Below are 26,706 nucleotides of genomic sequence, written 5' to 3'. Positions count from 1 at the left end.
ATTCAGCATTTAATTGGTTCATCAAAAATAAAATCTATAAACTGGTGTTTAGGGGTATCTAAAAGAGCATCTCATGTGTATGATCATTTGTCTCGACTGTTTTTATTAATTGAATATAATAATAATTAATTGAATTGAAATATAGAAAAATAAGTTTATCATTGATTGAAAATTTAAACTGTTTTATCTTTCAAAGTGGAAAACTTTCAAAGTGGTGCCACTCTTCACCTGCTTAAGGTTCGTGCCCGGTGAAAATAGGCTACATTTTTTTTGTTCAAATTTAGTTTATTTGAATTTATTTTATAATTATAAGTTTGCCAATGGCTTCTATTGTAGAAGTGTTAGCCTCGTCCAAACTATGATCAAATGGGATTCTAGGAACATTCTTACAAGTTTATCGTTAAAATTTTAAGAACAAATGTAATTTTAGGTTTCTCCTCAATAATAACTTTGAAAATTATTTGTAATGATTTATTAATCATAAGTTTATCTTTGAATCTTATCTATTGTATTCTTTAAAATTTATCATTATTTAAATTTTGATTTTAATCTTTTCAGATGAATTTACGAGGTCATCATTTTATTGCCTATCAGTATTACACTGTAAATTATTGTAATCATTGTCAATTGTTAATATGGGGTATTGGACCTCAAGCATATCGATGTTCAAGTAAGTCTAACAATTTAAAGTAATATAAATAAATATCAATTTTTTCTGGCAGAAGGATTGTTCATATTTTATTAAGTGATAGAATAAAAGAGCGGTTCCACATTTGCAAAACAAAGTGCAGTAATTACTACACCTTTCTGTTCTTATTCGCAATAATAATAGAAGTGTATTTTTTATTAGATTAATAATGGGAAATAACGATGATTTTTAAGGTCCTTCTTTCTGCAATATGATGTACCATAATAAATTAGTAATGAATGTTGTTTTACTTTCTACTTCATTTAAACAGCTTTGCGGTCAATTCCCAACGACTAAAAATAATACACTACAAAGATAATTTGTTTATATTCAATTAAAAACAAAATATATTATATAACCCATAAACAGTCAAATAATAATTTGGTTTTTTTCTCAAAATGACAAATATTTTGATTATTTTTTGTTTGTTATGTAATATGTTTGGTTTTTAATATTAAATAGACGAATTGCATGTGCAATATCATCACTTTTGTATTATGAAATTTTAATAGAAATTATTCAAGTGTAAATTAAGTTTTAATTGCTAATTTTATAAAAGTTTTATTAGAATAGTTGACGATTTTTATTTTCGAGCGTTTGTGAAATAAATGATATTTTATTTAAATTAGTAGTAATTAAAGAAAATAAAACTTATGATTCTAAACTTTTTGTGTGAATTAGTTTATTATATAAGAATAAAAAACTTCTCTGAAATTTTCTCTGTATTAGCTGATATTATAATTTTCAATCCATATTATTAACTCTGCCAGTGCTTAAGTATTCTTGAATCTTTTGTGTGATATATATTCTTCGTGTTTTGTTTGTTTACCTAACGCAACGTTTATCAAATAAACAACAAAATAATATGAGTACGCAATTTATTTTCTTAATACAAATAACAAAAATAATGAACCGGCAGCAATCAACACTTTAAACTGTCTTAAAAAAAGCACTGTTAGACATTAGTTAACATGACAATGGAAAGTGTTATTAGCTGCCGGTCTTTAAGGTCTAGTAAAAATCAATTTTCACATTATTTTCAATAAGTTTTTTCATGTAAATATCTTATAGCTATAGTACTACATGCAAGTAAATTTTGTTTCTATTTCAGATTGTCATTCAAATATACATCGACATTGTGTAAAAAGTTTTGAAGAAAATTGCCCAGGACCAGTTGTTAAAAAAGAAAAAGGAGATCCACTTAGTAAAATTATGGGTCGAATAAGACCTGATTCAAGAGATGCCAAACGAAAACCTAGTTCACAGAATTTTATACAAGGTAATTTTTATTTACAAAAAATACGTTTTCATTAAATAATTTAATATATTACATTTTCCAATTTAGAATTTAACATTATTTCTTTATTTCAGTTGAACGTGAAAAAAGACAAAATGAAGAAAAAGAATCCGCAGAAACGGAATGTAGTTCAGGTAAAATATTTTTTAATTTAACTTTTGTTTATTGGATGCTTTCAGAAATTTTTATTCGGATATCAAATTTGTTCGTAAAATTTCATTATTCTTCCTTATATTCAGAACCCAGAAAAATATTCAAATAAATATCTTATAAATGAATTACGGTATATTTTGTTTCCAGATCGACCACAATCAACTACGTCGATAACTCGTTCTGGTTCTGATCGACGTTCTGATGCTTCCGAAGATACTCCAGAGCCTGAATCCTGTGATAAAGAGACAATACATGAAAAGTATGTATTTTTATTAGATTTTTTCGACGTTTATAATTATTTTATGCTGATTAGACGAATAACTATATTTTAAAATATTTATTTACAGTTTTGCCGCACGTCTTCCAAGGCCAAAGAGTACTCAAACAAGCATCAATCGATCAGAGAGTTACAAAGAACAATCACAAAAGGTAAGCATTTTCAATATTTTTTTCGATATTTCAATTGCAAATTTTTACTCTTGCTGGAAAACATTTTCCAATACCTTTCCTAAAATTATTTGAAAGAAAGATGTTATGAAGCTAATATCTGCCCCCAATTCGGTAAATGCGGGGGCTAATAGAAATAATGTATGCGTGAAGTAATGCCTTAACCAAAGACATCCTTTAACAGGGTAATTACGCATATAAAGTAGACGTCGTGGTATCAAGATTAGGGATTCTTGGAAGGGATTCTGAGGGATTCCTTTTTTTTGAAAAGTAAACAACCAATTTGTTTATTTTTTTGTTTTTTGAAACATTAAAATATCATCGAACTATTCGGACAGCAAATCCTTGTGTTCCAAAAGAAATTTCAATTATTTTTAATTAAATTTTAAAAATGGTGTAAAATTATATTTTAATTCAAGGATTCAATTATAATGTTTCTTTTTTTAAATTACAGAGACGACAAATTAAAGAGAGGCGAAAAATTAGTGATCCAAATTTATCTAAATCCAAGTAAGTCAAATTTTGTTCTTTATAAATTATTATTCTATTTTTGTTATTACTTTTCAATTCATTACTACGAGCAAATCTTTTATTAGAAAATATTTTAAACAGAGTGTTTTATACGAATACATCTATTTTTTATAATTCCATTGGTTTCTTGAAAAGCCATACTATTTTTCTTTCAGGTTAAAAATTTTTATCATTCAAAGTTAATAGAATATTTCGAAAATATCATTACTAAATTTTTAATACAGTTCATGATATCGGTCGCTAATCTGTAATAGTTAATACACGTAGTACATTTTATTAACTACCGTAAAACTATTTTAAAATTTATATTAAAAATGAAAATGATGTGTGTGGTTGCACTCTACTGTTAATAAAAAAATTTTTGTGCACGTAAAATAATTAAAAACTATATGCACTTTATAATCGATACTATTGACTATTTTTGACTATTGTTATATACTATTTTTGGAAATTACTGCATAAATATACAAAAAAGAAAATTTGTTTTAAAGCATTACATATTGCAATTTCTGGGAATTCATAGAATTAGCATTATTTACATTTCTACATGAGATAAAAAGTTGATTATCGGAATCTTGGAAATCATTTTCTTTATTTAGACAATTTTATAACATTATTCGATTGACACGTCGCGCCATCCAAAAATCATAAATAAACAATTGAAAAATGTTTTCATATGGAAACCAGAATCTTTATGATGCACGCGCACAGGGTGACGCGAAAATTACATGTTGTAGTTACATATAATTTTCTAACATCGTACAGTTAGATGATAAACGAAATGTCACTCACAATAAATAAGGATAGAAAGATGACAGATTAAGTGTCATCTATGAACTCAATAGATAGGTTAATTGGAGTATGTATCATTTGTTTACATTATTTATAAATTATTATATTTGTTATTATCGAAGAAGTATAACTAAAGAGAAGTAAGAGAAGTATAAGGGTGGTTGATGATTAGCACGATTGTTTAAAAGTTGAATTTGATAAAAAGATTACTACGCGAAGCGAGCAAACAGATATTTCTTTAATTGTAAAATAGTGCTGTACGTTAAATGTAAAACATGTGAATTGCTGGTTATTTGTTAAGAACCAGAAAATAAATATAATATTTTACTACTTGATCGTTTATACTAAATAACGATTTACTTCCCATATTTTCATTTAATTTATATAAATAAATAAACACTAAATTCTATTTTTATACAATTTTAACAAATTTATGTTTTTACTAGATTTTATATTTAATTACTTTATGACTAATATTTTATATTTTAGAAAAAAAGCTAACTTTTATTTGATAATGGGAGTTAAATCACAATTCGATTATTCGAATCGATGCTTTTTGGCATCTCCAACAGCCCTCTATGGTTCAAATGAGCTGAAATTCGATATGTAGGATTAATTAAACAGAAAAATTTTATGAAAGTGGCTGTTAATTTCAGAATTTTCATGGGATTTCCAAGAGAAACACTGTTTTTCGATCACTATAGCCTCTCCAATTTGAGTTAGAACGTTGAAAATCGGTATGGTGGTTCAATTGATGTTAAGGGAGTATCTTTTGGGAATGTCAACATTCCAGCTTTCTTTCATCGTTTTTGTATCGATGTATCATCATACATTTTTGTGATTTTTGAGGCTTGTGCGTTTCCACAACCTGTCCAAACTGAGCTAGAGGGTTGAAAATCTGTAATTTATAAGACTTTATTGAGTTAATATAAAATGAAAGAAGTTTAACTGTACTGAAATCCATTGAAAATTATTGATTTTTCAGTATCTTCTATCATTGCAATTTTATATAAATCGATTTGAACACGTGTTGTAAATTTTGATTCCTTTGTTTAAAGTTTCATTTAATGTTATGTTTTTACAATACAATGACATCATTTTTGTTTATATAATATGACTTTTTGAAAAGTCAAACATATTTGCACACTTTTTCTATTAGACCGTGAGCCCATATTGAAGTAAAATTTCTGTCTTCTATGATTCTTTTTGTCTTCCATTTGGAGGATTCATAAAAGCAAGTTTGAAAATACAGAAAAAAGGTTTTTTCGCGAGTCAAGTGTTGAATTTACGGAAATCGAGCTTTTCGATTTTTGTATTTTCATGATTTTTTAAACTTCCTTCGATTTGTTTGTACGTATCATGTTATCAATAAATTTTTTTTACAAAACAAGAAACACGAAAATCGAAAATTATTTTCTTCACTCTGGCTAAAGGTTAAAAACAAATTTTCCTTTATTACTAAACTTATTTTTATGAATCGTTCAAATGGTATCATAGAAATTTGGCTTCATTATGATTTCATGGTCTCTATATGTAAAGCTATTATAAAGAAAGTGTAGGAAAAAATATAATTGGTACAAAGGCGGGTATATATTTTTATGAATTTTCGTTCGTTAATAGACATGCGCTTTTGTTTTTACCAAATCACATCAAATACATATGAAACCAAACAATGAATAAGAGATGGGTGAGTTTATTATGAATGAAATTTATTTACCCACTAGCTTGATACCCGCCCGCTTCACTGGGCTTAAAAGTAAAAACCACTGCTTTATAGCCTCCACCTCTCTTGATCTTATTGACTTATTCTCCTTCCATAACACTCGAAAGAATTGCTTTATACAACTAAATTATTTGCACAATTTTCAATTTGTTTAAGTGTAAAATAGTCATAATTCATTGAGTATTTCAGAAAAGAAGGTCATGAATTGTTTGACATTTACTATTATAAATTTTTTACAGGCATCTTTAATTTATGGTTTAAAATGATTATCATTAATGGAGCAATAAAATTTTGGTATAGGTGTTCATAAATTCATCTAAAAAGTCCATTTTCGGCTGTTTCTGCGTCTGTCCGTCTATTTGTCTGTGATCACGATAACTAAAAACGAAAATAGATATCAAGATGAAATTTTTATAGCTTGCTAAGGATTCCCGTCTTGTAAACCGTTAGAGATAGAGCAAAAGTTTAAATGTAAAAAAGGTTTCTTAGTCCTATTTGACAGCACATCGCGTGAAAAGTTTTATTCGTTTTATGTATTACTTAAACGACGTGAAAACAAATATATCGATTAAAAATATAAACAATTATAAAATATTTTGAAAATTTTATTGTTTTAGCGCGAACTATTTATCAAAACTAATTTTTTTTCAAATTTAACACAACAAGAGGTGTTATTATCATCCCACTTTTCAGCTTCATTTTTGGAAGCGGAAATTAAAGTCATATAATTTTTTTTATTAATAGATAATTACATTAATTTTAAAAGAGTCATTAACGATAATTCGTGGAAATTAAATAAATATTCGTTAAAGTGGGTGTCCGCTTTCATCTTATTTCAAAATTGTATTAAACTGAATTCACATGGTGATTCAAAATAGTAAATCACAACTTTGAATAAAGATATTTGAAATTAATTAATTAATGTTATAAAAGCTAAAGGTTTTATGTCTATATTCGAGAACCGTTGTTTTCAATATGGTATGTTGCCGATACTGTCGCGTCGCGTCATCGTTTGTAACCACGCCAACTGGCGATAATAATTCGTACTAGTCAAAACAGAAAATGAACCCGTTTTCAGTAGTTTCAACTTCGACTAACAGATGGCAATAATTCAAATTAAATAAACCCCAACAAACTGGCGATAATAGTTCGTCCTAATTACGTCGTTCGCAGTGGACCCGTTATCAGTATCTGTATAGACATCGGTTAAATATCAAATAAGAGAGGGCGGTCGTAAAATCAAGTTTTTTTTGTATAAGAAGGTTCTTATTTTTTGCATTAAAACCATTAATTTTATTTCAGTGTCAAATGTAAACACCATATTTGAAAGTTTTTTGATGTTTACTATTGAGAAACACTGTTTTATTTATGTTGTGTTTTATGTCTCGGATGTTTATCATAGTTTTTTTCTATCCTTTTTTCACTTTCATCATTTATTGAGTAGATACGATGCGAATGCAGGTTCTATTTACGTATAACAACCTCGGGGACAAGGCGAAGGTACCATTTAAAGATACACACATCTTACAATGAATGGATACGGTTACGAAATACATTTCGATAAATTCTATCTAGTTTCTAGGTATCTGATCGTTTTCAATATTCGATATCGTTTATCTATTAACTTATGTATATCAATAATTTTAAGTTTCTGTATCGCCATAAAAAAAAGTTAATATTGTCGAAATTTAACAAAATTTGCAATTTTTACGTATAAATATCTCGAAAAATAATTTTTCGAATGAAATAAAATTTAAACGTAACATCTGGATAGTAAAATATTTTGCTTTCTTTTTTCAATTGTCTTTGCAATAGTTTTATTTAAAATTTTTGAATTCTATGCCAGTTTTTAATTTCCCATTCTACTTAAAATATTCGAAATTCAAAATTTATACTTATGTTATGTCTGGTTTCAAATCATTTATGATCAAGGTCGCATATTTGTAAATCATAAATTAAATTTGCGCGAGCGGAACTGTTGGCAAATGTATAAAATATGAAAAAAAATTATCATTTATAATTCCCGCTTTTATTATCGTCGACTCTCGTCACGCGTTAGCGTGATAATTATTATCTCGCGTGAGACAAATGTAATTATTACATCAAATTTAGAAGAAGTATCTTTGTATGAGTAAGACTTGTCATGAGGAGATGGACTTACTTGAGCCAGCCTCTCTTTGACGACCTCTCCGACCTGGAGTCCGTCGACGTCAAAGCTCTCTTGCTGTTCTTAAACAGCTCCAAATGGTTCATGGAGTAGTGGCCGGGGATGGGCCAACCCTTTTTCGGTATCACAACAGACCCTATGGTCTAAGTGTGTCCCACCCCAGGACAGCCACTCTAACCTAACCTAACCATGAGTATCACTTGAGTTTCTTTTACCGTACAAATTTTGGGGGGCTTGTGTGTCCAACAAAGCAGTGTAACTTTTAGCAAAATTTCGAATTCCATTTTCAATTTTTATTCAAAAACGAAATTGGTTTTCAATTTTAATTTCAGAGCCGCCAAGCGCATTAACGAAGCGACTTTTGTAAGTTTATCTGAATCGTCTTTAGCTAAACAGACTTCTAAGGAACTCTCTGAATTTTATGTTTTTGTTGACACTCTTATATAATTCTCAGCAAGCATTTCGTTTTGAAAAATTCGCGTGGGAGAAACTTAAAAATTCATAACGCTATCCTGTGATTATACATCGCGTACAATAATGATATTTTGGTGTTGAGTGAACCCAATATGTGTTGAATAATATTATTAGCCAACAGTAATATGTATACACATGTAGTATAACACATTTTATTAAGATAACTATAGATCGGTTGGTTAGAAAGCTAAAAAGCTTCGTTCAGTTTTTTTTTGCAAATGAAGAGCTTGCGCGAAATGATATGTTTTAAATACAAACGAAACGCATCATATCATTGACAACAAAACTAATGTTAATTATTATTCAAATTAATGTTGTTGAAAACATGTCATATTGATAATAAAATTATAACAGATTAAAAATTTTTTAAATTTAAAATAAATTAATTATTTTGTTATTACAAGTGTTATTTTAATTAATAAATGAACTTTATAATTTTAAATAAAATTTTATGGTATTGTTTTTAAACTTTTTCAACGTGTGGTGAATCTTGTGTTAATTTTTTTTTTAGTTAAATTATTAATTTTTTTTTTAATTCAATTTTTTTAATTAAATAAGTGTTTTTCATTTGTTTAAGTGAAGTGGATTTTATTAATATTTATTGTAAATATAATAATTTTCTTGGAAAATTTTTTGTAATTAGTTTAATTTTTTAATTTTCTATAAAGGTATGTAAATAAAATAGAAAAATATTGGTCTAGAGTATCATCAGGTTATGAAATCAATTCACGTAATTGATTAATATTCTATGCCCGTTAACTTTTTTTGAAAAAAACCGGCAGAAATAGTTCTTAAAATTTGCCGAGGTTAATTGTAATTAATGTTACATACACTATAGAATCAGTAGCTTCGCCCACGTGTGGCAAAATTATTTGAAATAGGTTAATTCAATAGATTTAGGATCCGATACATTCGAAAAAAGACACTGGAAAATGTAATCAAATTGTTTTAGAAAAAAAAATTTCTAACATGAACTTTTGTTATCTCTTCAAGATTAAGAGAACGTAAAAAGGCACTTTTTTCAAATTTTGAATATTGATTAATAATCAAAATGTGAGTAGAATTGATATACGAAATTCTAAATGTATAGCCGCTACTATGCAAAAACTACTGAAGATATCGAGCAACCGTTTTATTTCTTTAAAATAATCCAGTTACCGTTTAAGCTTATGAGAAAAAAGCATTCCACCCTTTTACATTCAATTAAATTTAGTATAGTATATTTCTTTCCATCACCTCCACCAAATTTCAATTTGGTATAGGTAGTATTTTCGAATTCTGGTATGAAATCAGAATTGTATTATTTTTATTTTAACTTGATGCAAAAGTTTAAAGGGATAGAAAATTCATTTTTTTTAAATCCTGTTTTACTGTCCTTTTTTCATAATTTCAATTAGAATGATCTTTTTTCTCCATACGCAAAATCGCAATGAGTTGATTCGTTAATAAAATTGGACATTTATTTCTCTGAAATGATGATCTGAATATTAGTATCTATAATAGTTTATTTTCAGAAATGCTTGTGCCAGAACTTTTGGATATCTCAAAGTGTAGCTTTTAATATATGACTAACGTGTACTCTAGCCAACGAGTGAATAAAATTGGCCACAATGCGCTTTGAAGTTTTGAATATTAAAAGGTACTGATATTTAAAAATTCTGGGGAAACCATTTCTGGAAACATTTTTCTGGGGAAAAATTAAAAATTTTGCAGGTAGTTTAGATAAATCTTAAAAATGAAATCTGTTATGCACTAGCCATAATAGAATATCCAAATACCATTTGTGTTTGTTTATACAAAAACTGCATTTGGCATGGAAATTTTCTACGTTGAATTTTCTTTAATAATACATTACATTGTTCAATTCTAAAAATTTATGAATTGCTTACAAATGTAAATGCAATTTTATTATCGTAGTTCATAGTTCGTTTATATTTTGAACCTATTTTATGAATCATTCTTTTAATGTTTTTAGGAATTTTTAATTCAGAAAATATAGATAAATAAACTTTTAAAAAGGAAACGAAATAACAAAATTTATTTGTATTTTCAAATTTATGTGGCAAGGCTCTATAAATTGATCATATTTTTTGTTACCTTATAAAAACAGGAATATAGTAGGTTAGGTACTTGAGAAAGGTTTCTGATAATTATAAAAACGAACCAAAATTTTCAAAAAAATAAAAGAATCTTTTGTTAAACTGATTTATGAAAGAGGCAAAATAAACCAAGTTACATACTTTTAGTAGGTTAAATCGATGGAAATTCAACCTCCATTTACACACACATATTCAGACAGAAAAGGTCGCACTCTAAATTCAGGTCGTTAATTAAATGAATCAGACAGTATCTATACATTGTTTAAAATGTAGCCGTCCTCCGGGTCTGCATGTCTGTTTAATCTGCTGATTCCTCCTAAACCACGGAACGTATGTCTGTTTAATCCGCTGATTCTTCCTAAACCACGCAAATACTTTTTTGAAAAATGATATAGTAATGGTTTTTTAATAACTGGTCGCAATTTAAAATATACGGTGAAAACTCTTGAAAATTTATCGAAATATCATATTTTTTTGAAAAAGGAAAATCATTCGTAAAAGCTTACCTTTTGATCGAGGGATGGTATAGCGATTTTTCGGAGCTTTATTTCTTCGCTTAGAAAAAATTCAATAAATTTAGAAAAGACTGCGAATTTTTGTTCGAAATTTGAAAACCAACAGTGTACTTTAGTGAAAAAAAAAGCCTTTTCGTACGTGAAATGTCCAAAAGAATTAGAGATGACTATATCGATATATATCAGAACAGTGGTTACCCAACGGCGCAAATAGTATTAAATTTGGTTTCGTAAAACTGAAGTTATAAAAGGCCAGACAGACGTCTGATTATAATATATAGATTAGGTTAAATTGAAGTGATGACAATGATAGTTTGAATTCAATTTCATTTTTATACAATGTATATATGAAATATACATAGTATATTAAGTTTCGTCCCAAGTTTGTAACGCTTAAAAATATTGATGCTACGCACAAAATTTTGCTATAGGTGTTCATAGAATCACCTAATTAGTCCATTTCCGGTTGTCCGTCCGTCCGTCTGTGGGCACGATAATTCAAAAACGAAAAAAGATATTAAGCTGAAATTTTTACAGCGTACTCAGGGCGTAAAAAGTGAGGTCGAGTTCGTAATTGAGCATCATAGGCCAATTGGGTCTTGGGTCCGTAGGACTCGTCTTGTAAACCGTTAGAGATAGAACAAAATTTTAAATTTAAAAAATGTTCCTTATAAAAAAATAAACAACTTTTGTTTGAAACATTTGTTCGTTAACATCACTGTTTACCCGTGAGGGCGCCAATTAGGCGGAAATTTTATCGTAGGTATTATACTTGAATATCAGTTATGTATGTGTTATGTGATAAAGAAATCAACACTGATTATGAATGGTATTTCAACAATTAACTCAGTCAATTGTTTTCACTTGTTTAATATATAATAGCCTGTGAGCTCATTTCTGTGAAATGGGGGTGGAATGATATTTAAAATTGCGAATAAAAAAAAATTTATATATGAATAATATATCGATTTTAATTCGAAAATAATCTAATATTTTATCATTATACACTAAAAGGTATAAAAATTGAAACGAAAGGTATAGTTTATAAAAATCATTGATGTAATTTTAAAGGGCTAATGGTAAACAGCGAAAGTTATCTCTTTTATTTTGTACTTTAAAGTACTATCTTAAAGGCACCTTGAATTAAACCTTAAAGTTCAGTTTAAGGTCAACTTTTGAAACATTTTATTTGAAATATGAAGAATATAGATTCGACATAAATTGAATATTAAAATCTATGTATACATGAAAATATCTTAAACTTCTAAAACTTTGTTTGACCATCAATTGTTTTCGGGGTGTTCTTTTAAATGTCACGTGTGTTTTTTCTAGAATCTGTAAATTGAAAATTTAATCCAGGACCCAAAATTTAACAGTAGTAGATTTATACACTCAATTTCTACCGTATGTCTATTTATATTTCAAAAATAATCTCTTACCAGTAACGAAAATAATTTGACCTTAATCTGACTTTGAAGGCATGGTCCGATACAAGGTACCTATGAGATTTGATACGAAATGGCTTTATCTAAAAAGAAATATTCCATTAAAGAGTTGAAGACTTCTGGGACATATTGTATAGTGATTATATTATCTGAAATTATGCTATTGATTTTTTGTCTCAATTTTTATAGCCCTTATGGTACATAACTTGTATGCGACAATTTATAAACATTAAGATAGATTTGATTAATGAGTTGAATAAAATAAAATAATATGCTGATTGATACAGGTTTTTATAAATGTAAATAATTCTAAAATTTGGAAAATTTGTAATAACTTAATTGTATGGTGCAGTTTCAGAAAGCCAAAAAAGTTATGGTATGCACTTTTATAATATACTCTATACTTGATGTTTGAAAATATTCAGGAGGTTGAAATTTGCATATCCACTGGAGCATGCGATATTTTTTAACGATATTTGTGGCTGAAATCCAGAGAAATAATACGTTTCAAGTTTCATCAAATGTTTATCAAAATAGAACTGCAACCATGATTTATTCTTTCCAGCACTTTCATCAAATCGTACTCAAGATAGTGCTGATAATTTTCAATCGGTTGAACAAATTTTCATAATATTTAATTAAAAACCATTCCTATTCAAGCTGTCTGCAAGTGGTAAAATCAATCAAATCGGTCTCTCAGTTTTCGTGCTATACTTATTATAAATTTTCATAATTTGTCAATATTTAAAGTGACACAGGTCAAGAAAAATTGTAAATGATTTTTTTACGGTTTTTTTAATCTTCTAACATAAACATTCATATTTAGATTTTTTTTTTGTAAATTAATCAGACAACATAATTTGTAAATAGTTTTATTTATACAAAAATTAATTGATAAATATGACCTTGAATAAATTTTATTATCAAATAAATTTTTATTATCATTTGATATGCTGCTAAAATATGAGAGGAAATTGAAAAACAATAATATCTATACAAAATGATTAGTTAAAATTAGTTTTAAAAATAATAGAAAACATAATGCGATGATTTTATAAATAGTGGAGACCACTATAAACTCACCTACAAAGTGATTAAGGCACCTAGTTTTTAATAGTAAAATTAATAAAAAGAAAATTTGATTACTAAAAAACATTAGCTAAAGGTTTAAGTGTAAACAAAATTAAAAAAAAAAAACCGCGAACAGGACACCTTCATCACTAATTTGAAATGTTTTTTTTCTTCAAATTAGTTTTTGACCTTGCAATTCTACGACACTCATATGCATATCTCAATTCGATGTAGCTATGTATAATCATTCTTAGTTCTGTTTGCAGGGCAAAAAGTCTTAAAATCTTTGAAAGACATGAAATTTCCACATGAAAAGGGATTGATCAGTTGACAGCCCCAAAAGACATTTCGTTAACACTTACTCAATCCACATAAAAATTGAACCTTCTAACTCAATTAGCAAGGACCTTAGAGGAGCGCAAAGCCTTAAAATCCACAAAGAGCGAACCGTTCGAATTCCAGTTCATTCAAAAGGGATCGTTGTAGTTGCACTCTAAATCAGGCATGGGCGAGTTATTTTTAGTCGAAGTCACCATTCTTATAATTTTATTGTGTGCCATAATCTTTATTGTGTGTCTCTTTATCCAAGTCCGCATTGCTCATAGAGAAGGATGTTGTCTCTCTGTCTTACTCGTATTTTAGATACAGAAGTGTGAGAGACTTCTCTAAACCACGTTTGCGCAGACCTGCTCTAAATTATATGCTACTATATTATGCTTAAAAAATGGACCGGTATAAAATTGCTGTTTTTTATAATAATTAACTGTAACATATTTAATAAACATAATAATAGTGGCCCTAAAACCTTAAAGCTATAAGATTTATTAATATTTTAAAATATTGACAAAAATACAAAAAAATACAAATAAACGTTTTTATTAATAAAAAAACCATAATTATTACAAAACTGTATATCACCTTATTTGCATAAAAACTTGATTGAATAAACATGATTCATAAAACATGGTCAAATGCAATGTAATTAAATAAATATAAGAATATAAATAATATCATGAAGTCATTCCATCTGCAATGGTTTTTTTCTTTTTCGGACATTTATTCAGCTATAATTTAAAATTTTAATTTATTGATTTTATTTGAGGTCTCTCATGACAACAAAATATCTTTTTTAGTTTATGGTCTCATTTCTCGGAACTCTTTTCCAAATTTAATTATATCTTATGTTAGGATTTTCTTTAGACACTTTAACTTACTGAAAGATGCATTAAAACTTTGGTTTTATAAATGTTTACGTAAAAATGTTTCAAAGACGTCAAATAGACAGACAGATCACCGGAAATGGATACTAGGAGATTTTATGAACACCTATAACAAAATTTTGTTCGTAGTATCAATATTTTAAAGTGTTACAAACTTGGGACTAAACTTAGTATACCTTGATATCATTCATATATTCATGGTATAATAATTCCATTGAATTACATGACTTGGGTGTCGTATAACATTATCCGAAATAGGCAACTGCCCGATCCCTATAACTAGAACAACAACGGTGTTTATAGTCATTGTGCTCTATATTTCAACAAACAAAACTGAATTCATTTTCAGTAGCTAAGACTGCGTTTTTTAACGTCTTCTTTCTTTTATGCGTGAGATATAAAAATTGAAAAAAAATTAGTTCACTCAAAAACTATATATTATGTGTTTCAAAAATAAGTCAAATGCAACATTTAATTCCAACGAACAATGACAGTTGTACTAAAGTTACAAGTCTATTTGTATACCATTAAAAAATATCTCTCTAAAAATAATAAATTCTTTTGAATGTTACGTCTAATTTTAAAAAATTCTTTCGATGTTTTAATTGAAAACTGAAAAGTGAGAGGTGTAATTACATGTATTTTTAGTAGTACTAATTTCTATTTCTAACATATAAAAAATATTTTTATTTAGAATTTACGCAAATTATCTTACTAAGTATGATTTATACGGAAGTCGAAAAAACATGAAATTGATATACCATGATTCTGGAAAAACATACATTTTAAATTTATTGAAAATAGATACAGTGAAAACAGTATTATTAAAAGTGATAAATGAAAAATTATTAAATTCATTAAAAAAATGCGGTCATTTTTTATTATTTAATTATGAATTCCAAAAACCTTATTCATTTAATTAATGCAAGAAATTAATTACATTATTGTATTATATTAATTTTGAGATAAGCTCAAAGGAATATATTTTAAGGTTATTTAAATTAAAATTAAATTATAAATGAGCTAAAAAAAATTTTTTTATCTATCGAGTTAATAGTGCAATAAATAAGCCGGAAAATGTGGAAAAGTGGTGGAACAGCTCCGATTTCAAAAATTTTTTGTGTACGTATTCCTTAGACCTCTAGGAACATTCAGCCGCACTAACCTTGGCATTGGAAAAAAAACTGAGAAAGTTAGGGTAGTTTTCCCATCCCCAAAACTCTCTAAATAGTAGCAGTGAAAACAAATCAATATTTCAACTCAAAAATCGTCTTCCGAGGGTTTTTGAGGTCGTTGATCATGAATTCAAGGTTAAAAAGCAACTGAATATGGTTTCAACCCCATTAAAATTACCCTTAAAGTGATAGAGACAAAAACTTTATTAAATTCAAAATTTTGCCTCAGAAATCGTGTCTCGTGGAGCTTTTAGGTAAGGTGTTCAAAAATTTAAGGTCAAAAAGCAATTGAGGATTGTTTCAACCCCATCAAAAGTGCCCTTAGAAGTGTCAATGATAAAAAAAATTTGAAAATTCTGAATTTCACCTCAGAAATTGTCTCTCTCTGGTTTTAGAAGTCATTGATAATGAATTTGAGGGCAAGAAGCAACTGAATGTAGTCCCAAGCCACCCCTAAAGGCGACCCCTAGAAGTGACAGAGAAAAAATTTAAAATTGTTCCTGGAATATCGTCTTTCGGGTGGTTTTTGGGGCCGCTGATCGCGAATCCAAGGTCAAAAAGTAACTTGGATGGTTGCAACCCTATTAAAACTACCCCTAGAAATGTCAATGATAAATAAATTTTGAAAATACTGAATTTCACCACAGAAATTGCCTCTCTGCGGTTTTAAGAGTCGCTGATCATGAATTTGAGGTCAAAAAGTAACTGAATGTCACAGCATTATTATTAAAACCTCCCCTAGAAGTGACAGAGATAAAATTTTAAATTTGAATTCTCTCCTCGAATATCGACTTTCGGGTAATTTTGGGGGCGCTGATTACGAATCCAAGGTCAAAAAGTAGCTCAAGAGGGTTGCAACCCCAAAAAAACTACCCCAAAATGTGAAAATGTTAAACATTTAAAAAAATTTAAAATTTCGCCTTGAAAAGCGTCTCTTGAGGGTTTTCGGGGTCGCTGATCACGAATTCGGGGTATAATTAGAAAAAAACACACATTTTATCACTAAAATATGACCCTTTAAAATGCCTCCACACAAATACCAATTTGAATGTGGCTTGGAACTACATTTAGTTGCTTCTTGCCATCAGATTCATTATCAACGACTTCAAAAACAACAGAAAGACAATTTCTAAAATAAAATTCAAAGTTTTCAAAATTTTTTAATCATTTACACTTCTAGGGGTAGTTTTAATAGGGTTGCAACCATCCAAGTTACTTTTTGACCTTGAATTCGTGATCAGCGATGCCAAAAACCCCCCGGAAGACGATATTCGATTAAAAATTTAAAATTTTATCTGTTTCTTCTAGGGGTGGCTTTTAGGGGTGGCTTGGAACTACATTCAGTTGCTTCTTACCCTCAAATTCATTATCAACGACTTCAAAAACCGCAGAAAGACAATTTCTGAGGTCAAATTCAAAATTTTCAAAATTTTTTAAATATTGACACTTCTAGGGGTAGTTTTAATGGGGTTGCAACCATTTTCAGTTGTTTTTAAACCTTGAATTCATGATCAGTGACCTCGAAAACCCTCGGAAGACGATTTTTGAGGTGAAATATTGATTTGTTTTCACTGTTACTATTTGGGGATGGGAAAACTACCCTAACTTTCTCAGTTTTTTTTCCAATGCCAAGGTTAGTGCGGCTGAATGTTCCTAGAGGTCTAAGGAATACGTACACAAAAAATTTTTGAAATCGGAGCTGTTCCACCACTTTTCCACATTTGATGGTATTTTCCGGCTTATTTACTGTAGTATAATTATTTACAATTGTTTATAACAAATTATCTTCAATTAAGAATATTTCTAAAAAAACACCTTTTCTAAAGATCGCCTTCGTGTATATGCATTCTCATTAATGCTATTTATAAGCAGATAAATCGTTTAATACCCTTTATGGTGTTAAATTTATAAATTTGAGCTTTTAAAATTTTGCGTTTTTAACATGTAAAAACAAGGTAACTACTTTTCTTAAGATTAATTTGGAAAACTGATATTCATTAGTTAAAAGTATGAAAAATATTATCCTATAAAGAAAATTTTAAAAAGCGGCACTCGTTTTTCCATAAAATACATTTAAAGTGATGAATGAATGGCATTTGTGTGTTATTTCTTTAAATGATTTTCTCTAAATCTTTAGCCATCAATATTTCAAAAACTATGATACATATCGAAAAATTTTATTCTTAATTTTCGTCTAATTTTTCCAAGTTCTAACAGAAGGCGCCCTTAAAAGAAACGTAAGTCTCAAGTATTTTCATGCAATCACTTTTTTGGGAAAGCTCTTAATAGAATAACCTTGAACCTGGTTAGACTTTGAAGTGTCTTTTAGAATGCTGTAGGAAAATGATTATTTTGAGTTATTTTTCTTCAGGAATTACATATTTTTAAAATGAATGCATGATAAAAAAATATAATTTAATTTCAGAAAATTCCTCGATTTCGTGACAGAAATATTTAAAACCTTCAGAAATAGAAGATAAGTTCTTAGACAAAACACATTCTTCTTTCAAAACAAACTTTAAAAAAAATATATATAAGTATATTTATGGCAATATTTTAGTGATTAATATGTATGTAGGACGTGCAATTTTTCCCTATGTCTTTGCAAATTTTCTTTGTGTTTATTTATTCAACCCACTGTTAAAATTTATTGTTTACCATACTCCTCTTCTCGTTCAGAATTAATTAAAAATATACATTAAATAAATGCAGATATTCTTAATAAGTTGTCTAAATTATTATTTGAAAATAAGATTAAATGAAATAAAATTTTCCATAGCAAAATCAATTCGTTATTTACAATGTTTATATACATGAGCTCAGTGATTTAAACAGTTTATTCGAAGTATTTATAAACGATTCAATCCCGTTTAAGAATTTAAAAAAAATTATGATTAAGACAAAACTTTAGGGCTCCGTAGTAAAGTTCAGGCCTCTAATTAGTAACGTTTATTAATAAAGGAAAAATAAAATAACATGCAATCCAGAAAATAGTTTTTGAATCTAACTGACCTGGAGTTAATCAACAAATATTCTTCTACTCGCATTTTATATTCTAACCTAACAATGCAATCAATGTAAGAATGTGATACTATCCAAATGATATGACTACGGAATCCTATCATGTACAATACAAGTATGATATCCATTTGCTTCTTCTTTTTTTTAATCTGCAAACCATTAATTGGAATAGTAAAAGTTGACGTCAATAAAATAAACATAGCGTACATTTATTTCATAAAATTTTTTCATCCATGATAAATTATTTTAATGAACAAGATTTTTATGCTACAGTCAGTCGCTAAATTACACATGTAGTGATGAAATTGGCTTAATATATCTCTTAATTTTTCCACACGATAAGAAATGCATAGCGTTTATTACAATGCTAGTATAGTATAGGGACAGATATTCAAAAAGTGTCTGATAGTAAATATAATGTTGCCATAAGATCCATAACCATAGCATTATTTATAACACTTATGCTATAAAAAATTTGGTACCACTTATATAAGTAAATAGTATGTTCAACTCGACAATATTGCTACTTGTTTTCTCGCTATGATTTTTGGCGCGTTTATCAATAAGCATTATTGAACTATGATCCTATTCAATATATGTATAAACGCTATGTTTGTTGTCACACTGCTCGCCACTCTATTATTCTTAACCTATTTTGTTATTCTAATAAATATCACTGGTATGCCATTGGTAGCATCAGTGACAGTACAGTGTTAAATAGTACTATTCGCCAGAAGTATCGTGGATGTTTTCAGTCAGTATGGGCCTGACACCCATCTAACTATTGATAACTTAGAGTTGCAACTCGCCAACTGTCGATAATAATTCGTACTGATTAAAATCAGAAGTAGACTCGAATTCAGTAATTACAATTTCGACTACCAGATCTCAATACTTGTACTTACCATTTTTTAAGGCCAATAAAAATATTCAAATTCAAATCGCATAAATCCCGCCAACTGGCGATAAAAATTTATACTATTAAACAGGAAGTGGACCGCTTTTTCAGTAGTTTCAATTTAGATCACCTGATTACTTACCATTTACAAATTGCTCATGTTCCAATACATTACAGCCAATCAAAATCATCACAGTATTACCGTGCATAATGTATCTTGACAATGTAGTTGAAATGTCGTGGTTATGTAAACCCACTAAGCAATACCCTACTTAGTTATTTAAAAAAAATTGTATTTATAAAAATGCATATGTGGGTGACTCCACGGGTATTACCTATTTCTTCCACGTATTCTCATGGATAATAAAATCTACTGACCACATTGTATTTTAAAAATTGAGTCTTGCTGTGATTTAGCTATTTAGATTTTTTAAATCGAACAAATCTATTATCAATTGAAATAAATACACGTGCCCTTGATTTACAAAAATAATAATTTCAATTCAACACCGTATAGCACCATACAACAAGGTTGCAATCGTAAATCAAACAATCAATAAACCAATATGTAACATCATTCATCAAATCTTTTATATGGAGTGGACTATTTAATCTATTATGACTAATAGCTTCTTTAGTAATTAACCAATCAAAAAATAACTGATATCAGATTCTACCTAGTTCTACGGGTTGCTTTAATAGTCAATTTATATCTTAGAATGCGACTTAAAATTACGTCATTATTGCATTTAATAGAAAAAAATGCGCTTAAAGTTCATCGATAACTGCAGGTCAAAGTCTTGGGCACATTCGAATGTCCTCTATTGCCCTTAACTACTTTTGGTTCAAGCATTTTCTGTAGCTAGCGTGTTTTATTTTGATTAAATGCAATAATGATATTTTTAAGTCACATTTCTTCCAAAAGCCATCGAATTTCGAAAAATATATTTTAAATAAAAAAATATTCGTTTTTTATGAGCATCAACTTTCTAATTTTAAATGTTATTCTATCTCTTACAATTTACGATCTAAATTAAAGCAAACCGGAGAACTAGGTCCAATCTGATGTCAGAACATGATGCCCTCCAACAGACTATTTTTTGATTCAACTACAAAACGAGTTATTAGCCATAATATATTAAAATGATCCACCCAGTATATTGAAAATAAAATTTTTTTTTAAAGAAACAACAAACACGCCACGTTATTTCATAATTTTTACGCATTTATTAACTAAAGTTCATTAAAGCTTGGATATTACTGCGATGAAGGAAGTTTAAAAATATAAATAAACATAATTGAAATTAACATTTAAATTATTTATGATTAATACGCAAATATAGATAGATATGTTGGTTTGATATTCGGATAATACGTATTATTTAAAGCAGAAATTTTTTTTAAGGAAGTACGAGTGGATAGATTAAATTAGCAGGTTTATTTATCAAATCTTTAACTTAGATGATGAATTTAATTATAACTTGATTGAAATTTTAAATCTTTTATATTTCGAAAATTAAGCCAGATATCGAAAATATTTATTCTTATCTTACCTCTAAATCCCTTACCTCGGAAAAACCGTTAAACTTACTTTTAGTTTCAGTTACCAAAAATACGTTTTTCTATTCTATGCATCCTAGAAGGATGGGATTTTCACCGATCGGCTCGAAACAAAATCAAATTAATAGAATATGGGGAAAAAAACCGTAAAACTACCTCTTTTCTTCTTTACAAGCTAGAAAGATGATAATAAGATGGTAATGATTTTTTCTGTGATGCAAATTCAAGGTCGAAGGTCACTATGGCGATCAAGGAAGGAAGCTCCTTGCGAGCGCTGCGAGTTTAATTACACTATTCCTTTCAATTTTCTCATTTTGAATGCTCATCCAACACTGATTTCTTCGTTTGTCTGTATTATCATGTCATGTCTGTAATCATAATTATTTATGTAAGAATCATAAAAAGAGTGTATACATTTTGTTAGGACACTCTGTATGCTTATCTAACTTCGACTTTTCATTGTTGTCCATATGAACAGCTCCCTGTTCAACACAATAAAATATTAACACATGCGTTTAGTTCGATTGCCCGTTTCCTAGACATTTTTTCAGTCATATACTAAAACTGAGCTTTTGATCAGAATTATTCAAAGAACATTTTAGGGAGGGTTAGAAAAAGTTTCACAGAAAACCATTATTTCTATCTAATATTGCGGGCCCTTTAATGATTTAAAAGATACTTCTCAGCCATTTTGCCTGGAATCTGGTCTTAATCATTGCAATTATCGTATAACTTCATCTTTACTCCCAGATGTTAAAGAAGCTATGTGTTCATTCGTTAGTAAAGTTTTTTTTAGATATTGATTCTGCTTATATTATTAAAAGTTCAAGAACCCAAGTATTTTAAATAAATATTTATTATCTATTTTTTCGCTTCATTCAATAGTAAAGGATATATTTCTAAACTTTTTAATGAATTACTGTAAAATTCTGAGTGGAAAATTTAAAAGTTTCTTGTCGATATTTACTGCTTTCAATGCAAGCTCTCAAAAAATTCGACTAGTGATAAATCAACTCAACTAAGGTACACTGCTTTTTGTGTGCAAAAAACGACAAAATAGTTAGTAAATCAGCTTGATAAATAATAATCAGTCGATCAACCGGTTATAGTTCGATTAAAACAAAAACTAAAACCCCGATGACTACAAAACTTCCCTCTAAACTGTATTAACGATTTTACTTATGTAATTATTTCAGATGATAATATTTTCTTGCTTCATACTTTTTAGAGGGTAGTTTTGTAGTCATCGGGGTTTTAGTTTTTGGAAATCGATTTACCTCAAAAACAATCTAACTTAGTAGAGTCGAGATTTTTAATTCATGACTCTATGACCTCTGGCCGTAATCAATTTAATGTGACGTCACCTAGCCTATAAAACCAGCTGACTATCAAGACGCTTCCAACGATACCTCATTTGTCAACCTATAGTTTAGAAGTTATGAGGGAACAGATTTACATACATACCGGTCAAACGTATAACCTTCGCCGTCGTCAGGGTAATAACAAAAATATAAGCACACTCACAAATTTATTACTAAAAGTTCTTCAAGTCTACCACCTTGGGCTATCTTATCTTACTTAGCGTTAGCAATAGTAATCGGCTACGGAACCCCAAGACGTCTGCGAATGCAAAATATTCGAAAATATATATTTTATATTTATAGTCATTGTTTATTTAGTGACTTTATGTTTGAACATAAGTTTACATTAAAAATAGATCTTTAATTTGTATAACTGCATCTTTGAAGTTGTTAAAAATTATTAAAATTATCCGATTTTTTGGATTACAGTAAACTCTCTATAAGTCGACCGTAAATAATCTCAGTGTGTCCGCGAATGTAGGTCACAAGATGAATAATTTTATCTATAAATAAATATGAATCCCAAAAATATTACTACCAGGCACGGTAGGTAAAGTGTACTTGTACCCACTCAAGAAATTCTGAGTTTAAACCCCACTTTAAAAAGGAAACCTACAATGATTTTTTTAGCCTGACAGCTAAAAGGCAGCCAGTAATGTTTCCTGGCAATCGGTTTCAAAATAAATCTGGAATTCTATTGCTTGTCTTAATCTGCTCCAAAAATTAAGATATTTCATTATCAAAAGCCCAGATTTTTTTCTTAATATTAATATTATTTACTTAATGCAAACCAAAATTATGTGAATGTGGTAAATTTGTTACATCTGGAAATGGCTCGAATCTGCACTTCTGCACACAACGAATTGGTCAGTCAATATCATTAACATGTGTACCTAATTTGAAGTGGTCTAATTATTAAAAATTACAACCAGAACCAACAGCTGATACACCCAACAGGAATGCAATTATTATAATAATACGTTAATTTTCAGTAATTAACTTTGTTTACATTAAAAAATGTATAGATATTTCTATTTTTTATATTATTAGAAAATTTTATCTCATTTCATTTACAACACCTATAAAATTTTTGTTGTGTTATTCGAAATTAAATGTAAAAAAATTCGTAGCGTAGGAACTGCGTAAGCTAAGCGAATTCCCTTAGAAATTAAATTCTTAAAATCGAGTATTATTGCAATTTCAAGAATCTTTATTTCGAAAACTAAGCGTTTAGAGAAAAAAATCACAAGAGTACTTTTTTACTTAAAACTCACCCAAAAATACAAACAACATTTTGGGGGCGCTATTTTAATATCAAAATCTACTACTTTTTGCATCAATTCTATTATAAGTATAAATTTTACTTTTTTTTTTGCAAAAATTAAAGTCATATTTTTGAATTTGTACAAACTAAGGATATAATGCTTAAAATTCAAATAATACTTAAAAATTTTATATTTTTGTTCTGAAGGGGTGTGCCATACATGTTAATTTATGCTGAAAGCTGCGGTGAATGGTGGTATTATAAAATAATAAATATTATAAAAATAATGGTTGTCATAAAAAAATTTTCCAATTTTCAGGAAAATATATTAATTAATCAAATGAAATTTTTAATAACTTTTGAATTTAATAATAATAATACTTTTTTAATACATAAATAATAGGATGTTTTTTTATAATGAGGTTTATTAATAAAAATGAAATTATATTCAAATTTGTTTTTATAATACACGCCTAAAAAAATTAGAGTCAAAGTTTCATTTGTTTATTATTTTTACCTCTTCTTTAATATACATAATTATATAGACTTTTATACCATGCATATATATGTAATATGCAAGTTATATTAAGTTTAGTCCCAAGTTTGTAACGCTTAAAAATTTTGATACTAAGCAAAAAATTTTGATGTTCATAGAATCACCTATTTAGTTCATTTCCGGTTGTCTGTCCGTCTGTCTGTCAACACGACAACTCATAAACAAAAAGAGATATCAAGATGAAATTTTTGTAGCGTGCTCAGGACGTAAAAAGTGTGCCCGAGTTTGTAAATGAGCAATATAGGTCAATTTTGTCTTGGGTCTCGGTCTGTGGGATCCATCTTGTAAATTGTTAGAGATAGAACAAAAATTTAAATTTAAAAAATGTTCCTTATAAAAAAATAAACAACTTTTGTTTAAAACATTTTTTTGTAAACAACAACAATCACTGTTTACCCACGAGGGCGCTAATTAGGTGCAAATTTTATAGTATGTATTAATATGGGAATATCAGTTATGTGTGTGTGGCTATTTAAAAGTGGATATCTTTTTTTATTTTCGTGGCATCAAAAAAACAAACGATTGCGTAATCAACATTGTCTATACATGGTATTTCAACAATTAACTCAGCCAATTGTTTGTTTTCACTTGTTTACTTTCATTCTTTACTGAGGCAACATACACTTTTAACAAGTTTAATCTAAATTTGGAATTTTTCAAAAGTGAAAATTGGCATCGAATCATAAAACATATGTTTTGACGAATGAAATAAATCTTAAGATAATAATTCCGTTCAATCAAAGTATGATGAAATCATATTTAAATACACAAATACAAAATGTTTTGTAATTCATATTTAAAATGCATAATCAATTAGGTAGTATTGCTGATCTATATAATTAACTTCAATTAAATTACATTTAAATGTTATAAATCATGTAATCATTCACGTACACTTGTTCAAAAATCTTTCTATTCTACAAATATTTTTAATTATCAATTATTGAATTCAAAAAAATTCAATAAATTAAACTTTTTTACATGCTAATATTTAATTTAACATGTTGGTATTCCAATTTTACACAAGGCGTTGGATAGATTTGACTTGATATTCGCACCGTGCATCAGTTTTATTGAAGGCATTTCCACAGTAACCATACACTACTTTATTAATTTAATTATATGGATGGACATATAATTCTATGGATTGCTAATATACTTTACATTGAAAATTTAATATTATTTTCTAACAAGTAATTGTATTAATTTACATTCAAAAAATATTATTCGTCTCTTATTTTCACAATTTCTTATGCTATAAGTTTAATTAAATGGTATTTTTCAAAAATTATAATTTGACAATTACTACACTATTTACATGTAAAGAATTGCAAATTAGTCATAACAGCCCTCTTTAACGCAAAAACTATCCACTGGAAACGCTGGCGTCCATTTGATTGTTTCTACTATGACTACGCATCCAACGAATAAAAATTATATCTATTACCATACTATTGGGTTGGGTTTTATGCGCAGGATCTATTCATTGCAATTTAGAGATTTCAATAATCTACATAGAAAATAATCCACAGGCGTAAGTTCTCATAACTGTAGCAATTTTGGACAATTTTAGAAGCGTTATTAAGGCTTGGGTTTTTTACGGTAAAATATCAAAACATATTGAGCATAAATCATGCGTCAACTGCCAACTTGACCTCCAAGAGAAATAATGTAGTCATCGTTTTCGCATCATGCACACTTTATTCCAGTCAGCTCCGATTCACGTAGGCCCGATTGTTTTTTATTAAAAGTTTATGTCTTAATAAAATTATACTCATTATAAATCAAATTCATTTCTAAAGATGTACTAAGACATCTTTAATTCTAATCTATCTGATTTGTATTATTCCTCTGTTAATATCTTGGCAATATTTTTACCAATATTAAACCGTTTTTGAGATAACGCAGCTCATTAGTAAACTACATAATTAGCTTACAAGTCATAATAGATTAAAATACTTCAGCCTGTTTCTGTAAGTGAATGTTCAAATATTTCAACTCAATAACGAATTAACTTTGTTGGTCGATTTTTTAACTTATTATTTTTGTTTGTGTTCTAAATTTTGTATACTATATAATAAACATCAGTCGTCTTTCGAAAAAAAATAAATAGCTGTATCATTGACCGTTTGTTGCAACGGAATCCTTAAAATGGTATCAATAGTAAATTAATTTCAAACAATATAATAACATCAAAAATATTGCAGACTATGATCTATTAACTTTCCCTAGAACTAAATTTGATTTGA

At 28.3% G+C, this 26,706-nt stretch overlaps 1 protein-coding gene across 2 annotated transcripts in view; it reads left to right on the top strand.

Moving 5' to 3' along the window:
- LOC123294229 (rho guanine nucleotide exchange factor 11) overlaps positions 1–26,706 on the top strand; it is a 73,588-nt gene that overhangs the window by 34,939 nt on the left and 11,943 nt on the right. For both annotated transcript variants that reach the window (XM_044875344.1, XM_044875345.1), the window contains 6 exons: positions 559–670; positions 1,800–1,967; positions 2,060–2,119; positions 2,286–2,397; positions 2,486–2,567; positions 3,040–3,095. In XM_044875344.1, coding sequence (XP_044731279.1) covers positions 559–670; positions 1,800–1,967; positions 2,060–2,119; positions 2,286–2,397; positions 2,486–2,567; positions 3,040–3,095 — 590 coding nt within the window. The remainder of the gene's footprint in view (positions 1–558; positions 671–1,799; positions 1,968–2,059; positions 2,120–2,285; positions 2,398–2,485; positions 2,568–3,039; positions 3,096–26,706) is intronic.

Source organism: Chrysoperla carnea, chromosome 2 (genome assembly GCF_905475395.1).
Source record: "Chrysoperla carnea chromosome 2, inChrCarn1.1, whole genome shotgun sequence".
NCBI lineage: Eukaryota > Metazoa > Arthropoda > Insecta > Neuroptera > Chrysopidae > Chrysoperla > Chrysoperla carnea.
This window is presented reverse-complemented; position numbering and strand designations above follow the sequence as displayed.